Source organism: Apteryx rowi, unplaced genomic scaffold, assembly GCF_003343035.1.
Source record: "Apteryx rowi isolate R43461 unplaced genomic scaffold, aptRow1 scaffold_337, whole genome shotgun sequence".
Lineage (NCBI taxonomy): Eukaryota > Metazoa > Chordata > Aves > Apterygiformes > Apterygidae > Apteryx > Apteryx rowi.
The window spans coordinates 846,306-861,455 of record NW_020449830.1 but is presented as its reverse complement, the minus strand read 5'-3'; the positions used below and the strand labels follow the sequence as shown (position 1 = coordinate 861,455).

The 15,150-nt window shown below is 38.4% G+C and overlaps 1 protein-coding gene across 1 annotated transcript in view; it reads left to right on the top strand.

Moving 5' to 3' along the window:
- COBL (cordon-bleu WH2 repeat protein) overlaps positions 1-15,150 on the top strand; it is a 160,640-nt gene that overhangs the window by 82,041 nt on the left and 63,449 nt on the right. Inside the window, exon 6 of the mRNA XM_026072101.1 lies at positions 7,081-7,275. Coding sequence (XP_025927886.1) covers positions 7,081-7,275 — 195 coding nt within the window. The remainder of the gene's footprint in view (positions 1-7,080; positions 7,276-15,150) is intronic.

The window sequence follows — 15,150 nt, the reverse complement described above, 5'->3', positions numbered from 1 at the left end:
ATACRTGTCTCCTAATCTACTAAAGAATGGAGTGCAAGGTCCTACTCCTAAATATGAAAATCAAGGATTGGATTGCTCATAAAAAAATGAACTTATTTGTAACTTTTTTCCCCATATTCATTCAATGCCCATCTAATTTCTAAATGGGAAAGGAGTTTAGAGGATTGCTTCATACAGAAAAAGTATAGCAAAAAACAAGATTCTTGGAAGGGCTCTCTGGTTGGAGAGGCTCTGTTCTCAGTGCAGTGCATGGGGCTTGTGCTAATACCCACACTTATTCCCGACTTAGTAATTCACAAACTGTACTCTTGAGACCCTCAGTGTGATTCTCCCTCAGTCTGATTGGCTTTGAAAGCTTTTCTCCTGGAGCTCATCTTTTCTAGTTCCTCCTCTTTGGATGGTTTTTCTTGCAATTTTTATATCATGAAAGACAGTGGACCACACAGGCAGTGCAAAGTGAGCAGAAATGAGTTGGAAACCAAGGCTGCACTCCTAGCTGCAGAGACGGCTTAGATGTTTTGCATCCAAGGTTAGGACAAGAAGTAATCAGATAAACTTCTAGGAAGGGTAATTATACTTAAGGCACAGGGAACAATCTTCTAATGATAAGGACAGTTAAGCAATCGAACAGGATAACTGTGGATGGTGAGGAACTGTTTGGTAGGAAGCCTTAAGTAACCTCTGAAGGGAAAGGTTTATTATGCTACTTCAGTGCAGGGAGATAAAGTAGGTGACTTCAAAAAGGAGGTTACCTGCCTCATACCTGGCACTGCTAGGATTTTTGTGGTCAGCAAACTCAGTACTAAAATGAAAGGAATATGGTCAGGGTGAGGGAGAGCTTGCAGAGACACAGGGGAGAGAACATTTTCAGGCATTTCTAATTTTAGCCGGGTATGTTCTGGTGTTCACCAAATGAGCCCTGACCACAAGATTTGAAATTGCTAGTTAGATACGAAAATAGACTTATAAAAGGATAGGGTTGTAGTTGTATACACTTCAAAACATAACTCAAAGCTTTTAGAGTAAAGCTTTGAAAACCTACTTGGTCAGACATAAAATCAACATGGTATTGACTGTAGGAGTTACTATTGCAGAAATGCAACAGTTGCCTTTCTCTTTTAATACYGTGGTGAGTGATCAGATTATTTCCTACCAACAGCAAAAGGGAATGAGATAATAAACCAATCTAAAGTTAAGGTGTAAGTGCTAAATACCTTCCTCTCTGCCCCCCCCATCTGTAGAGCAGAAAAAAATTAACTTTTTTTCTTCTTCTCTGACTGCTGACTGGATGCAAGTACTGTAATGTTAATCCCAAGTGCTTCAGGAATTACAAAAACCAAACTGCATTCAACGTGGCCCGTTAAAAAGGAAAATCTGAATAGTCACAATTAGAGTTTTGTTTTTTTTGTTTTTTTAATCTATGTCTCCAAGTGGTCTCATAACTACAGTATTATGCTTTGGTTTTGGTTTGCTTAAATTAATTCAATTTTGATGTTGTCAGTTTTAATACTAGTACAAGGGATTTCAGTATCATGTCAAGGAGAGCAGCCTCCAACTTCAGTTTGTGCAGTAGCTCTGACAACCTTTCTGGCATTTTAAATGGCCAGTTGTAATCAGTTATGCTGTTATTCAGCCAATCAATAAGAGTTTGCATGAATGGCGTTGAAATTTCCAACAGGGATAAATTATCCTGCTGTCACTGGGTAGATGGATTTGTCTGCCTGCTTCAGGTCTTACCTTTCCTATTTATTCATGGTCCACTTGCACAAAAATTAATCCCCTTCAGACATCAYATTTTTATTATTATTTTTGTCTCTGTTTTGGAAAAAAGAAAAAGCCTTACTTTTTGCTGATACATCTGATACTTCGAGTGCTTAAAAACAACTCAGCTGATTACTTTGATTTAAAAACTTCTCAGAAGGAAATTGCATAACAAGACAGAGAGCTCAAATATGTAGGTTTTGGCAAAGAGCTGCGGAAGAAAGGCCTGGCTGTAGCAACCTCGCAAGGAAAGAACTTGACATTTTGAAAAACTTTTATTGACCAGTGTGGACAGGGAATGGGAAGTCAAATCACTCTCACAGGCAAGCTGCAGTCTCTTCCTTGCTGACCTTTAAATGACACTTAGTGTCACCAGAAAGTCAAGGAAATTCCAATAACAGGGCTTTGGGGAAGAGAGTTACATATGAGGGATATCTTTTGAAAACAAACATAGCTAACTTCCACTTTTATGCATATCTCACAACAGCACAGTTATACTTTTGGTAGAAAAATCTTATATTGTTTTATTAATATGATTAAGATTTTCAAAAGTATTCATAATAGGTTCTGTTCATCCTTTAAAAAGTGAGTAGTTTATAAAAGACATTTTATAATTGTGTTCTAAGCTGATGACGTTGGAGCATGGACTAGTCTCTGTTTTAGACTCACAGTCTAACTTCCAGTGAGTTCAGTGGGATCTGTGCTTTGGTGGTCTTGCGAAAAGTAGACTTTTGAACGTCTTTTGAAAATGGGACTGATCTACCTAAGTTACTAGATCACTCTAAGCCTTTATGCTTCTGTGTTTTCAACAGTCTTTGGGAGGGCGGTGTGTGGGGGGGAAAGTCTTTGAAAGCTAGATMTCAGCTAGAAGAACAAGTAGGAAGAAAAAAAAAGAAAATAGTCTGCTTATTCCCAAAAGAAAGCACCTTGTGCGTTAGAAAAAAAGTCCCTTACACTTCTGAAGGGGAGGGAAAAACCTGGATGGCAAGTGTAACACTGCACGCTGGATCCATGAAACCTGGTGGCACCATAAAGTAGATACTGCAGCTGGTGCTTGTTTGCCTTCCAACATGTCCTTCATAGAGCTGAAAGGGGCTTCAGTCCAGTGTTGTAGTTCAGTACACATTCGGTGCTCTTGCTCAGCTAGAGCCTAACTTCACTGCTGACCGGTGCTGCTGCGGGTCCTTCTCTGGAGTTGCGTCTGTGTTGGTGCTGGGTTCGCTTTGGCTGAATTCAGGAAAAAGGAGGAAACTGTTTCCTCTTTCTTGATCATTTGCATTGTTTAATTGTTGTTTGAATTGCCAGCAGAGTACTCTGGCAGCAGTGGTCTAGCAAAGTCTATGATTTTAAAAGTTGGGAGACATTTTAAAATGCTCTTTATGCAGTTCACTGGCTTCTACAGTGTAGTGCAGTTGCAAACACGCAAAGGTTGTAGGAACTAAATTTGGCTGTACACAGAACATTCATTCTAATCAGTTAGCAAATGAAACAGAGGGTAAGGGCTGACTTTTTCAAACAGCTATATTGGCTGCAGTACTTGAGCTTGATTTTCCTCTCACTTATGCTGCTATAATTTGAGTAATCCAACTGAAATCAGTTTGTTGATAACAAATTAAAACAAGAAAAAATGAGAGACGTGTTGGGCAAATGCTGTGTGCAGGTCAGCTCCCTGCAAGTCTGCATAATGAACATTGTGTGCTCTTAATAGTTGCCTAGCTAACCTGTCTGAAAAGTAAACTCCGGAAATCCAGTGGTCTGGAAAGAAGTTGCTCTGCATTTAATGCAACTTAAGAAATTTAAAAGCTGGGTGGGGGCTGTCCTTCTGGGTCAGGTTTACAACAATGCACAGGTCCTGCCAAAAGCACTTGTGTCAATGGTTCGTGTCCAAGAGTATTTTTCCCTCAAAGCTAATGAAAAGGACTGCACACATGGGAGAATTTGAAGGTCTGCATCTAGTTTGATAAAGCTGCCATTGCTGAGCAATGGAGTTTTCAAAGCCTCTTCGGTATTGTCCTGATGCCATTCCCCTGGAAGCTATAGTGAGTTTTTATTTCAGGAAAGAGTCTTAACAGGAGCATTTTTGAAACGCTTACTCAGACAATAATGGGCTTTATATGAAAGATGAGACTTGGAAAAGAAAACATTGATGAATATCCAAGGCTCTTATTTTTTCCTCTGCAAAAGCCTTTTTATTATAGACTATTTACAGTTTCATGTTAGTGTTACATTTTTTCCTGTGCTGCCTTCTGTGAAATCCAAGCTTAAAAAAAAAAGTCTAAAATGTTTAGTCATTCATCACTGTATTCCTTCAGTGACCTATTCCCTGAAAAAGGCTTCTGATAGCTCTTCAGCCACAAGACCATGAGGTGGGATCGAATGGGCTATCTGCCTAAAACTGGATACTTCCTCTGTTCCTATCAGTACCCTGTATTTGTAGTGCTGGGAGTGAAGACTTAGGGTTTAGTAGTAATAGTAGTAATCTGTAAATCTAGTAACAGAATTTCTCAACCTTTGATGCAGTAAAGAAAATCAAAGAATTAAAACAGTCACAAATGCATAGCCTGTAGAATGCACTTTAAAATGATTTTATTCAGTCCTCCTATATGTGTGTGGAAAAAAGGAGACTCCTTTATATTTCACCTTCTGAATGCTGTCATTTCCTTATGAGTAAATGCAGTTTACTTTATAGAACCGGATATGACACGCAGCAAGATGGACCTAGAAATTCTGAGGGTTATAGATCATTGTTTTTTCCACTGTCCACAGTGGAGAGAAACAAGAAAAGAGCATATTTTTTTCCAAGATTCAAACCCCACCTTCCAGTTCAAGGTTTTTTTGTTCATTTGCTAGAAAGGTGAAGAAACTATCAATGCTATTCAGTTCAGAGAAATTAGTGGTGAAAAAGAAGTGGTAACTACTGTTCTAATCCTTCAGTGAAACTATACAGAGAAGGCTGGTACTATCTGCTGTTTGTGCTAAATTCACTATTCCAGGATGAAGTCTCCTGTGCCGTGTGCAACATAAAAGCTGACAGAAGAATCTGGCTCATCCAGGGTCCTAGTTTTAAGTCAGCGTTAACATCGTATGCATGGTAGATGAAGGACAAGACACAAGCAGGTTGCCATCTACATTTAGCATTTTCAGTTGCTTTCGCAGGTATCTACAGCATGTCAAACTTTACCTGTCTGATGAATAGCTTTTTGCATTGCTGTATTTTTTAGCTCCTTATACTTCATTAGTACTTTTGCAACTATCCTAAAATTAAGTGAATTGTCTTTTCAAGCCTGCTGCCCCATGTTTTCAAATATTACCTCAGATTTTTCTTGACAGTTATAGAAAGGAAATATGCTGTTTCATGTTTTCTGATATCCACCACAGTAATGAGGGAGCCGTACCACTGAGACAGAGCATTTCCCAGGCACCATATTACTGCTATGTCTGTGTTTTGTATATCCTACGTTCTGCTTTTAATGCCTGTGTGTATTCTTTTTGTGTGTGCGCTGTTTTGTCAAGACGTTCTAATTACTGTGAGAACTATTGCTTGAAGTGTAAAATTAGCGCTGGTGCAAAGTACYGGAATGGCAGCTGTGAAAAACACAGTTCACTCTTCACAAATAGGAAAAAGCAGACACAGCATTTGAAATTTGCGCGATTCACAAATGCACTTCAGTCCTTAGATGGAGATAACTATTCCTGTGGGAAAGAAATTCGTTCCGTCTTCTAATTCTGGGCCTTGCTGCCTGGGCTGCCAGCTGACAAAAATAGATGTTGTGTCTGTGAGGTGAGGTGTTAAGAAATGGATTCACTTTAAGTTGCCTTGTCTCAGTCATGTCCGATGCTCTCCTACTGTGTGTTAATCCGTGTGGCTGACTTTGTATCATTCATTTTCTTCCCTGACCTAGTGAAAATAGTAAATATGTGCTTTTGAGTGTGCAATCACGTCTTTAAATAGTTTATTCTAAAAGTTACATATATACTTGTAAATTTCTCAAATTGGAGAGCTTAGGGTCAAAGAAATCTTTCATTTGAAAAGTGATGAGCTTTGCGGTGGTCCTTATTTCCTGTCATTATGTATTGTATTGTGTGGTCTTGGACAAAATTCCACCTGAAAGCATTATATCCTTCACAGAGGAGCTTTGAAAGTGCAGTGGCATATTCCATTGCAATAAGAACAGCATTATCAGCCTGCACTTCCAGAAATAGATATCCTCCTCCGCCTCATAATGGATTGATGTCAGTGACAATTTCACAGAAGCCATATTTTGAGGAGAGGTGATCATCACATAACTTGATTAAAAAGGAAAATTCTGTATTTAATATGGAAGCTTCTTTTAATGAAAAACAGGGGAAAATGATCAACAGTTTTTGAGGGATGAGTATTTGCAAGCTCTTCATTAGCAGATAAAAAAAAGTAATGAAGCTGAATTTAAGCATTCAACTAAAATAAAAATGTACAATTTCAAGAAATCATGTATCCCAGTGGTTCCTATTTGTGGGCTTTAAGTATATGATTGTACATATTTATTATTTGTATGTTAACATAAAACTATATTAAGGTTTTGATCCAAATCAGTGAAAATCTTTCCATTGATTTTTTTTTTTAATTTTTTTTTAGTTTTGAATAAGAATTAAAAGAAGTCCTTTTAACATTAAGGAATTCCCAAAATAGTTTAGGCTTCTCCTTTCATTTGGACATGTTTAAATCCGGAGTGGTGCCAGTCATTGGTACTTCTTTTGGACAGATTCAGTAATGGTTTTTAGCAAATTGTCAGTGCTCATGCTTGTTTGTGTATGTAGGTTGGAAATGGTTTTATGGTGGCAGAGTGGCATCTCTTATACAAATCTGCAGAGCAGAATCAGGTAAATGAGGAAGTTTGATAATAAAATAGTCACCTGGGATATAGTGTATGATTAATATACTGTTCTGATTTAAGAATAAGTCTTACTTTCAGATATATGTATTTCTTGTAATTTAAATAAAAAAACAAAAATACATTTGGATAACCTTAATGAAGTCTCTAGATGAAGCATGTGCTTTAAACGGCAAACACGGGTATTGTTCCCATCACCGGTACTGTTGAACCACAGTAGGTGCTCCTGCTGCCTTCTGACTTACTAATATTGTCTGTAATCTTTGTTTCAGTTGACCTTTAAAAGTATCTAAAAGTTACAGTTTGCAATACAGTGAGTTTGGCAGAGGAACATACATGATTATTCATATCATTGTTTAAACGGTAACCAGATGTGTCTTGTTTTTCTTCTTTCTTTCCCATTGTTTTTAACAAGTAATGTTAATCCAAGATGTTAATCCATTTACAGGGTTTTTCCACAGCACCAAATTCCCCTTCAGTGAATTCACGTTCCATTACCTTGGGCCCATCCCTGTCCCTTGGTAACGTCTTGGGAATGACAGCAAACCCAGAAGTGAAGAAGCGCAGAGCACCTCCTCCACCAGTTGCAACGCCCCCGCTGCAGAACTTGGAGATGAGTGGGCAGGAGAAAACAACAGCACAGGTAACAGTGTCACCACAAATGTGTTTCTTTGCTAAATGCCCTGGCTACAAATCAGTTCGTTCGTCAGACGTAAAGTCATTCACAGGTATTTTGGCTAGCCATTACCCTCAGCACACTGAAACTCTTGATTTTAGAAAATACAAAATTTATCAAAAGTCTTGGAGTTTTCTACATATTGGCTGAGCCTGCTCGGGACTGCCCCAAGCTTTCCTCACTTTCAAGCTGAAAATTACATGGGTGACTAGACATCCTTACTGGCCAGGGTAGTCCTGGAAAATAGGTGGCACTTCTAATGACTGATGAAACTCTACAGCGAACTGTTTTGCCCAGGTACTTGTCAGGACATTCCCTGCAACCCTGTTTTCAGTGCTGCAGTGGGACACTAGAAGATCTGCCCTGCTTTCTGAGCTGGATCATGTGATCTGCTATAAAGTAATCCTCTATTCTGTCTTTTAAAAAAAGTCACCGTTCAATAACACAGTCACCCAAAATTAGATTTTAAAAAAGAGGGGGAAAATGAGGATCTAATTCATTGAAAAGAGGATTTTCTGGGAAAAAGAATGTGTTCTTGTTTTTATAGTGTCAGTCAGGTATGTATGTTATTAAATGTACACATACATCAAGACTTGGTTCCATCAACAAAAATATTATAATGTAAATGTAAACTTTAAAAGTCAGTGTGTAAAGCTACATGTAGATGCCAAATAAGAAGGGAAGCAATCAGTCCGTAACTTCAGGACCATGTGATGTGGCTGCACCTGCACTGCTTAGGGCTTGTCACTTCTATAGCAGATTTGTCTTTGAGAAAGCAAACTGTGTTAGTCCAAAAAGGAACCAGGGAATAGTCTTTGAGTTCAGTATCATGGATGATAAGTCTGGTGCTCAGTCTTGACTCCCTGTCCCTCTTTTCTTTACCTGTATCAACATACTTTAAGTGCCTTATCTGATAGGGTATTGTGTAAGCAATGTAGATGCACAGCCTTGGAAAAGTTAATGGCTTTTTTTTTTTCTTCTGCATTCTTGTATACTGTCTCACCAATATATGTAACTCAGACAATCTCAGCCTGAACTAGGATTGTGGGACCTTTTTCTTCCATTCTTAACATAGCTAGTTGTGTGATTGCTGGGACATAAGGGTGTTATAAGTTATCTTTCGGAGTCTGAATAGGTGACTTTTGAAATTAACACTCATTTATAGACACAGCGCAAGAGAAATGAATATCTTATCTTGCGACATTTGGTGAACTTTGGGCAAAAGAAATGTCTTGCGTAGCTGACAAAGTCAATGAAGAGTGCTGTAGATTAAAAGCATGGTTGCTGGAGTTCATCCAACCGTTCTTTTATCCTGCTTTCCTTGGGAAAAGGACATCTTTCAGAAAACAGTTGCACAGTTCAAAATATTAAACCACTGTTACGTGCTTCTCAGGCTCCCAGTTTGGAAGTTGCTCGCAGGCTGCGTAGTAGTTCAAACAAGAGTGTGAGGCTTACACTTGAAATGAAGCACAAGTTCCATGAAGCAATCAAAAACTGAGGGAAAAGATTAATGATTTAGTATTATGTGACAAGGTAGCAACAGGAATATTGTTTATATCAAAACCCAGACAGTTCTATTTTATCTACGTGCAGACTATCCAGTTTGCTGTGAAAACAGAGTGAAAAATCTCAGGGTGTAAGTTTATTTCTTTAGTTTATGGGAAAGAATTAGCTTTTTTCTTTTTTTTATTTATTTTTTTTCAGGGAAGGACGTCAGTTCCTTATTAATGGACTTCCTTCCATAAAAAGATAAGATGTTTGTTTAGAAAACTTTATTTATGTGCAATTGTTACTAACAGGAAGATCCTGCAAAAGGGGAACATGTTTATTTCTAGTGAAGCTAGCACATTAATAGAGAATGAAAATGTTGGTGATTTGAACTTTTAGAAGGATTTTTCCTTTTAAACTAACCGCTTCCATAAAGCTTTGTAGAAAAGCAAATACTGTAGCTGTTATGAATATACATAGTTTGACCTTCCAACCCAACAGACCAATTATTTTTAACTCATTGTCAAGCTCTCGGGCATTCCATTCTCTTTACAGCATAGCTAATCCTTCAGGAATATATTTCTCATCTCCCTGCCTAGTGATTGCAATCAGGAACTTCCATGAAAACTGGGATATTTTAATTATGCTTTAGATTTTCTCCACTCATTTTTCTAGATAGGTGGATCACTGCAATATGGCTTTACTGTATCTCAGCTCTTGTCTCTGTGGGGTCTTGAGGGTAAGGCGCCTGCAGTACCTTGCCAAACATTAATTTCTCATGTCTGTTTACAGGTAGCATTTTCTCCATGTAACTGTTTTAAATTTCCTCTAGAAAATATTCATTTCTGTTACAAGTAAGCAATGTTTCAGTGTGCTGAACAATTTACAAAGGAGAGCAAAGCCAAAGAAAGGTGACTTTTTTTCTCCCCTTTTTTTAAACATCTACCATATGGTGCAATTAAGAATAATGAGAAACGACTTGAAAAAATATTCTGCAAAAGATCAGGGTAACACTTCTGGTATGAATTGCAGACGTTTGGATGACGCGCTACAGAAGCAAGGAGATCCTCTCCTTTATAATCTGCAACACAAAGTCCACGTCATTCAGATGTGTACCGCAGACCAGTGTGTGGTGTGGGCAAAAAGTGAAATTCCTTTGCMCGCAATCTCTGTTTGCTGTCAGAGAACTTCAGGCTATTCTGTATGAGTAGTGGCAGGAGAGGATTTTGGATATTTTAAGTGGTGGGGGAAGGTGTATATATAACCAGTTCATCTYTTGAGATAATGGTATTATGTTTGTGTCAGCAAAACTTGGGACAGCCTTATGGTAGGCATTGTGTAAACTGAGTCTTCACCCCAAAACCCATGCACTCTACACAGACAAAATACATAATGGAAAACCTGTATGAGTATTTGGTTGCATAGCACAGGGGGAGGAGGCGCTTGCTTAAAGCTGCACATGAAGTCTGACAGAATTAAACACATCTCCTGAGGAGCTTATTCAGTGACCCCTGTTTAAAAGAAAAAGTAGTGTGGTTTGGTTCATTTCTTGGGAGAATTGTCTCAAGAATTACAGTACCTTGAGTCTGCTTTGTCCCTGGCTACTTTGGATGATTCTGCCATTAAAAACAAACAGCTGCTGAAGTCRTCTTCACTTCTGAGAAACAGCTGAGTGCTCATCAAAGAAGCTTTGTGAGGATGACGGCCTTTTTCTCACTTTTTTGGGGGGGAGGGCATTATCAGAAATATTGTTTTATGTTTTATTGTTTACATTACACTTTTTTCTGTATTTCTATATAAGGTGAAAAGTCATGAGCAGTTCACTATGGAGAACATCTGACGGTTGTCTTCTGAGTTAATAAGGAGCCCTTAATTCAGTAAAAGGGTGGATGGACTCAGATTAGTTATCTTCCTTTCATAGGTTACACCTAGGTCAGAAACATCTACTAGAAGTCAACGAAATACAAGCGCATGTTTTGTTTTGGGTTTTTTATCATTTCTCAGAGAGGAAGGGAGGTTTCTTTTGACTCGGAGCTCTTCTGGGTGAGGTCTTCTCAACCTTTCTCTTATGACACATTTCCTTTCTCCCTTAAGTGTTCCATGATTTTTTTTTTTCCCCTCCTCCTCCCCTCTGTGGAACATCCAGAAATCTCCTTTGAGAATAACAGACACTTTTTTTGTGTGTTCTGAGGAAGGATGCAGTGAATCAGTTTCTGCTGTAGGAAAAAGCTGTTTTTTGAAATGTGCCTTTCTTCTATTGCATCTTCTAGATTAATTTTTGGTTTTCATAAGTTAGTTGATGATAGGAAAGTGGGATTTGTTCAGAGGAGGAGGGAGAACATTTGACTGTTTTTTGGGTTGATTAAAAGGAATTTAATGATTGGTCCCTTTTTTGTTTGGTTTGGTTTTCTTTGCRTGAATGGAGAAGGCCTGAAATGTAGATAGTGAATGCTATTTTTAAAAGTTCCTTTGTTTAATAACTGAGGAATATCACGAGTATTAGCTATAGTCTTCTCTGGTTTTGGTGGCTGACTTGTTAGGACTCTTGGATGATACATGATATCTCTGAACAGTATTTTAACGAAGAGGACGGGGATATTGAATCTTTCTTTTCTTAACGATACCCTTTTTCCAAAATATTGTTTAGTTGCCAAAGTTACGTAATTATTAAGCAGAAAAGAAGAAACCCTCTTCTTTTTTTGTGTGCTTGGAGTGGGGGGATTGGTGGTGCGTTTTCTGTTGTTGTTAAGAAGTCAGCAGATACTTGAGAATGTATGAGATGTCCTTTCATGGTTTAAAGAACAAACCTAATACTACTCTTCAGAGTTCTTGAGACTACAGAGGAGTAGTACAGCTGCTAAGAAAACACGTTAAATCATGCATGGCACTGTTCTCTACCTAGTTTTTGCATTAGATTTTGAATATTAGAGTGGTAGAGTGCACACATCTACTGCTGCTGTACGGTGTCAAACCAAGAGACTGGAGATTTCTTACTGCAGTTGGCATGAGGCCATATTTTGATGAGGTCAAAGAGTAGCCGAGTCTGAGAGTGTTAATGCAGATAGATGATTAATAGATAAATCCATTAGGAATGGATATTGTATCTGTGTCTCTATTTCACATCAAATTCATGTAGAAATCACTTATTTTGAATGTGCTAGGCTGTAAATACTGCATGTTAATTATGAACCTTTTCTTTAGACTTTTGGTATCTCTCTCATGCTGGGGCTTTTATTCCAGTCATCCTGTCTGAAATTTTGTTTAGAAGCTTATTTACTTCATTTATGTATTTCTATAGATGTTCAGAAAGTATGGACATGATGGGATCTCTTTCCTTTGCTCACACAGACATTAAAAAAAAAAAAATTATTTATTTTCCACACTGACATAAATGCTTCCTTTCTCTTTGGCCAAAGAATTGCCTGCTATTCTCTGAGGATGCTGAAACAACTCCACTTTGGTCGCCCACATAGTCAGATAATAACATCAAACTTGTCTGATAGCAAAGATACAGAATGCCCTTTAGTTCCTTTGTTTGAGCTGTAGCTGTGCAAAATATTCCCGAGGTGATGCATTGGAGAACAGCAGTGCTATCTGGAGTAGAAAAGATTGTACAAAAGATTGTATCTGTATGAAGTCTCTTTTTACTGTGGAGGCAGGTAGCAAAGACCTACAGAAAATACTGAATGCTATTGGTAAATGCTACCAATGCCACACTTTGGACTTTCATAAAGCAATTCAGAGAAAAAAGGTGGAAGTAGAGTTGGTGTTTGCAAAGAACCAGAGGAGATCAAGAAAACTACAAGCCTCTTAGTGTGGTGCATATGCTGAAAAAATTACCAGAACCATAATAGAGAATTTAATTAGTTGGCATCTGTATGAAGATAATGTACAGAGCAGAATAAATATAGCTTTAATAAAAAGAAATTCTGCCTTACAAGTCTCTTAGACTGTTCTTGATGGATTCAACAAAGAGATGAATATGGATGATCTGGTTGATATAATCTGCTTGGGCTTCTGAAAGGCTTCCACAGAGAAGAAACCAAGTGTTTGTGCCATAAGGGGGAAGGCCATCTTATTTTTTAAATAATTGATTAAAAAAAAAAAAGTGGCATCCACTCTTGTAATGGAGGAATGTACAGGTCAGTGTGCAATGATATACGTAAGAAAAATCAGAATGGTCTTTTCATAATACCATGTAAAATGCTGGTCCCTTAGCTGACAGTAACCAGTCAAGAAGATCTTAGGACTATAATACATAGTTCTGTGAAAAAGTCAGCTCAAAGCTCCATAGCAATCAAAAAGCAAATCAAACTCGGAGAATTGGGGGGGGGGGAGTAATTTTATGCCCCTTTATCATGAACTTTGTTGTGCCATCTTGAATACTGCAGTTGGGCTCCTCTCATTTCCAAAAGCATATTACAGAATGGGAAATTGAGATTGTCTGTAGAGGGGAATCACGCGTGGTCAGAGGTATGGAAGAGCTTAATAACAAGGAAAAACCTAAGTAAACTGTGATTTTTCAGCTTGAAAGAATGGCATGAAGACCATGGATGGGGATTTGACCGTTCAGCTGCCTAACTGGCCCTTACAAGAACTGATGGACATCATTTGGAGCTAGTAGGAAACAAACTCGAGCAAAACATACTAAACCAAAGAATATAGTAGCCTGTGAAATCCCTTGCCAAGGGTTGGTGTGGGTGCTCAAAGTTTACATGGGATCCTGTAAACAGAAGACAAATCCACTGGGAATTATTAAACAGAAACCACACCAGGAAGTCCCTGACATGAAAATGGTTGGTGGTTGCAAAAGTATTGGAGGGGAAGGAAGTTTTGAACACACCTGTCCTTTCCTTCTTCTCTCCTCTAGGTATTGGCCACCGTCTGTCACAGAAGCCTGCATAGAAGAACCTTTGATCTAATCCAGTACAGCTGTTTTTGGATAACGTAGAAGTGATTTTTCCCTAAGTTTGTTTCATACAATCTGGTACCACACCAGGAAAGTCGCAGGCAACCTTCTCACTGACCACTACATCTTCTTATTGCTACTGATTTGATAACCAGGCAACATGTCTCTCATTAAAGACAAGAACTTTGATTCCTCTTCCCAATCATTGCTCTCTGTTTGGTGCTCATACATGCAAAACTCTGCACTTGTAGAACAAGGCCATAAGTTTTGCTGGTAAATGGTATGGGCAATAAGAATTTTCCCGTAAAGCAGCTTGCCTGGTATATGTATTACAACTTTAGTGCTGTAACTGAAGTATCAAAGAGAGCTACAGAGCCCTGAGGGTTGTATTTTCAGCCCAGGGATTGAGATGCAGGTACCTATCTCAAATTACAGGTAGCTGGGAGCGGTGGGATTGATGTCAAGTGCACTCCACTGACATGTACCTTTCACTGAAAAAATAAGCAGCAGCATGAAAGGCTTGATCCTGTTCCATGCGAAGTCTGTATCAGGTCTAGGTCAGTGTCAGATATTCTCATTGATTTAAGACAAAAACGGGCAAGTGGATAGTCACGATGTTTTGTGTTTTCATTTCTTTTTCCCACAACTACGATTGTACCTTTCTGCTATCATTCAGGTGTGCCACTACCTTTCTTATTCATATCCCACCTAGCCCAACAACTGTTGCTCATAAAACCAAATGACAGAAATCATCAGTTTAAGACAGGTTTTTCTGTTACAATTTTTTGCCTTTTTTTAAAGAAAAACAGCTATATTGTTTGTTACTGATGCTTGCTATACTTTTTTTTTCTCTCTCTCCTTTCTGTGTTTGTTCTGTTGACTGCAAGTCCTTTGAGGAATGAGCTGTTGGGACACTTGTGCCTTGTGCAGTGATGGGGTTACTGTTGTGCTTAGCAAATGATGATGTTTCTACCTGTCAGAAGTTAGTGAGTCATGCTGATGCCTCATGGTGTTCTGCTTCCCTGGATTTAACTAGTTTTACCCAAAGGATTGGGTGATATTTCATCGTTGAAGAAGAATGTATAAGGATGGAGCTTTTCTTAAGGGTTTTCGGTTAATTGCCTTGTGTTGAAAAAGCCAAGTACAAACTGTTGCCCTTCACAGACAAGGGCATGAGATACTCTCATTAGTGATGAGACACTAAGTGAAGTTATGTAGAAACAATGGTCTTTGTTACCAGTCATAAATCTAAAAAGTTTTATCTACTCAGTTTCTGCTGGACTTGAACCTGGCTACCACTATCCTATCACGGAGTCCAGTGTCAAAATGTACCAGAACCGATTAGCAGAAACAATAGTGTGAAGTAAGACATCTGTGGTGCTTAAAAATGCCCTATAGTTAAGTAAATGACTATGAAATTAAAACACAGAACAATTAATTTCTAA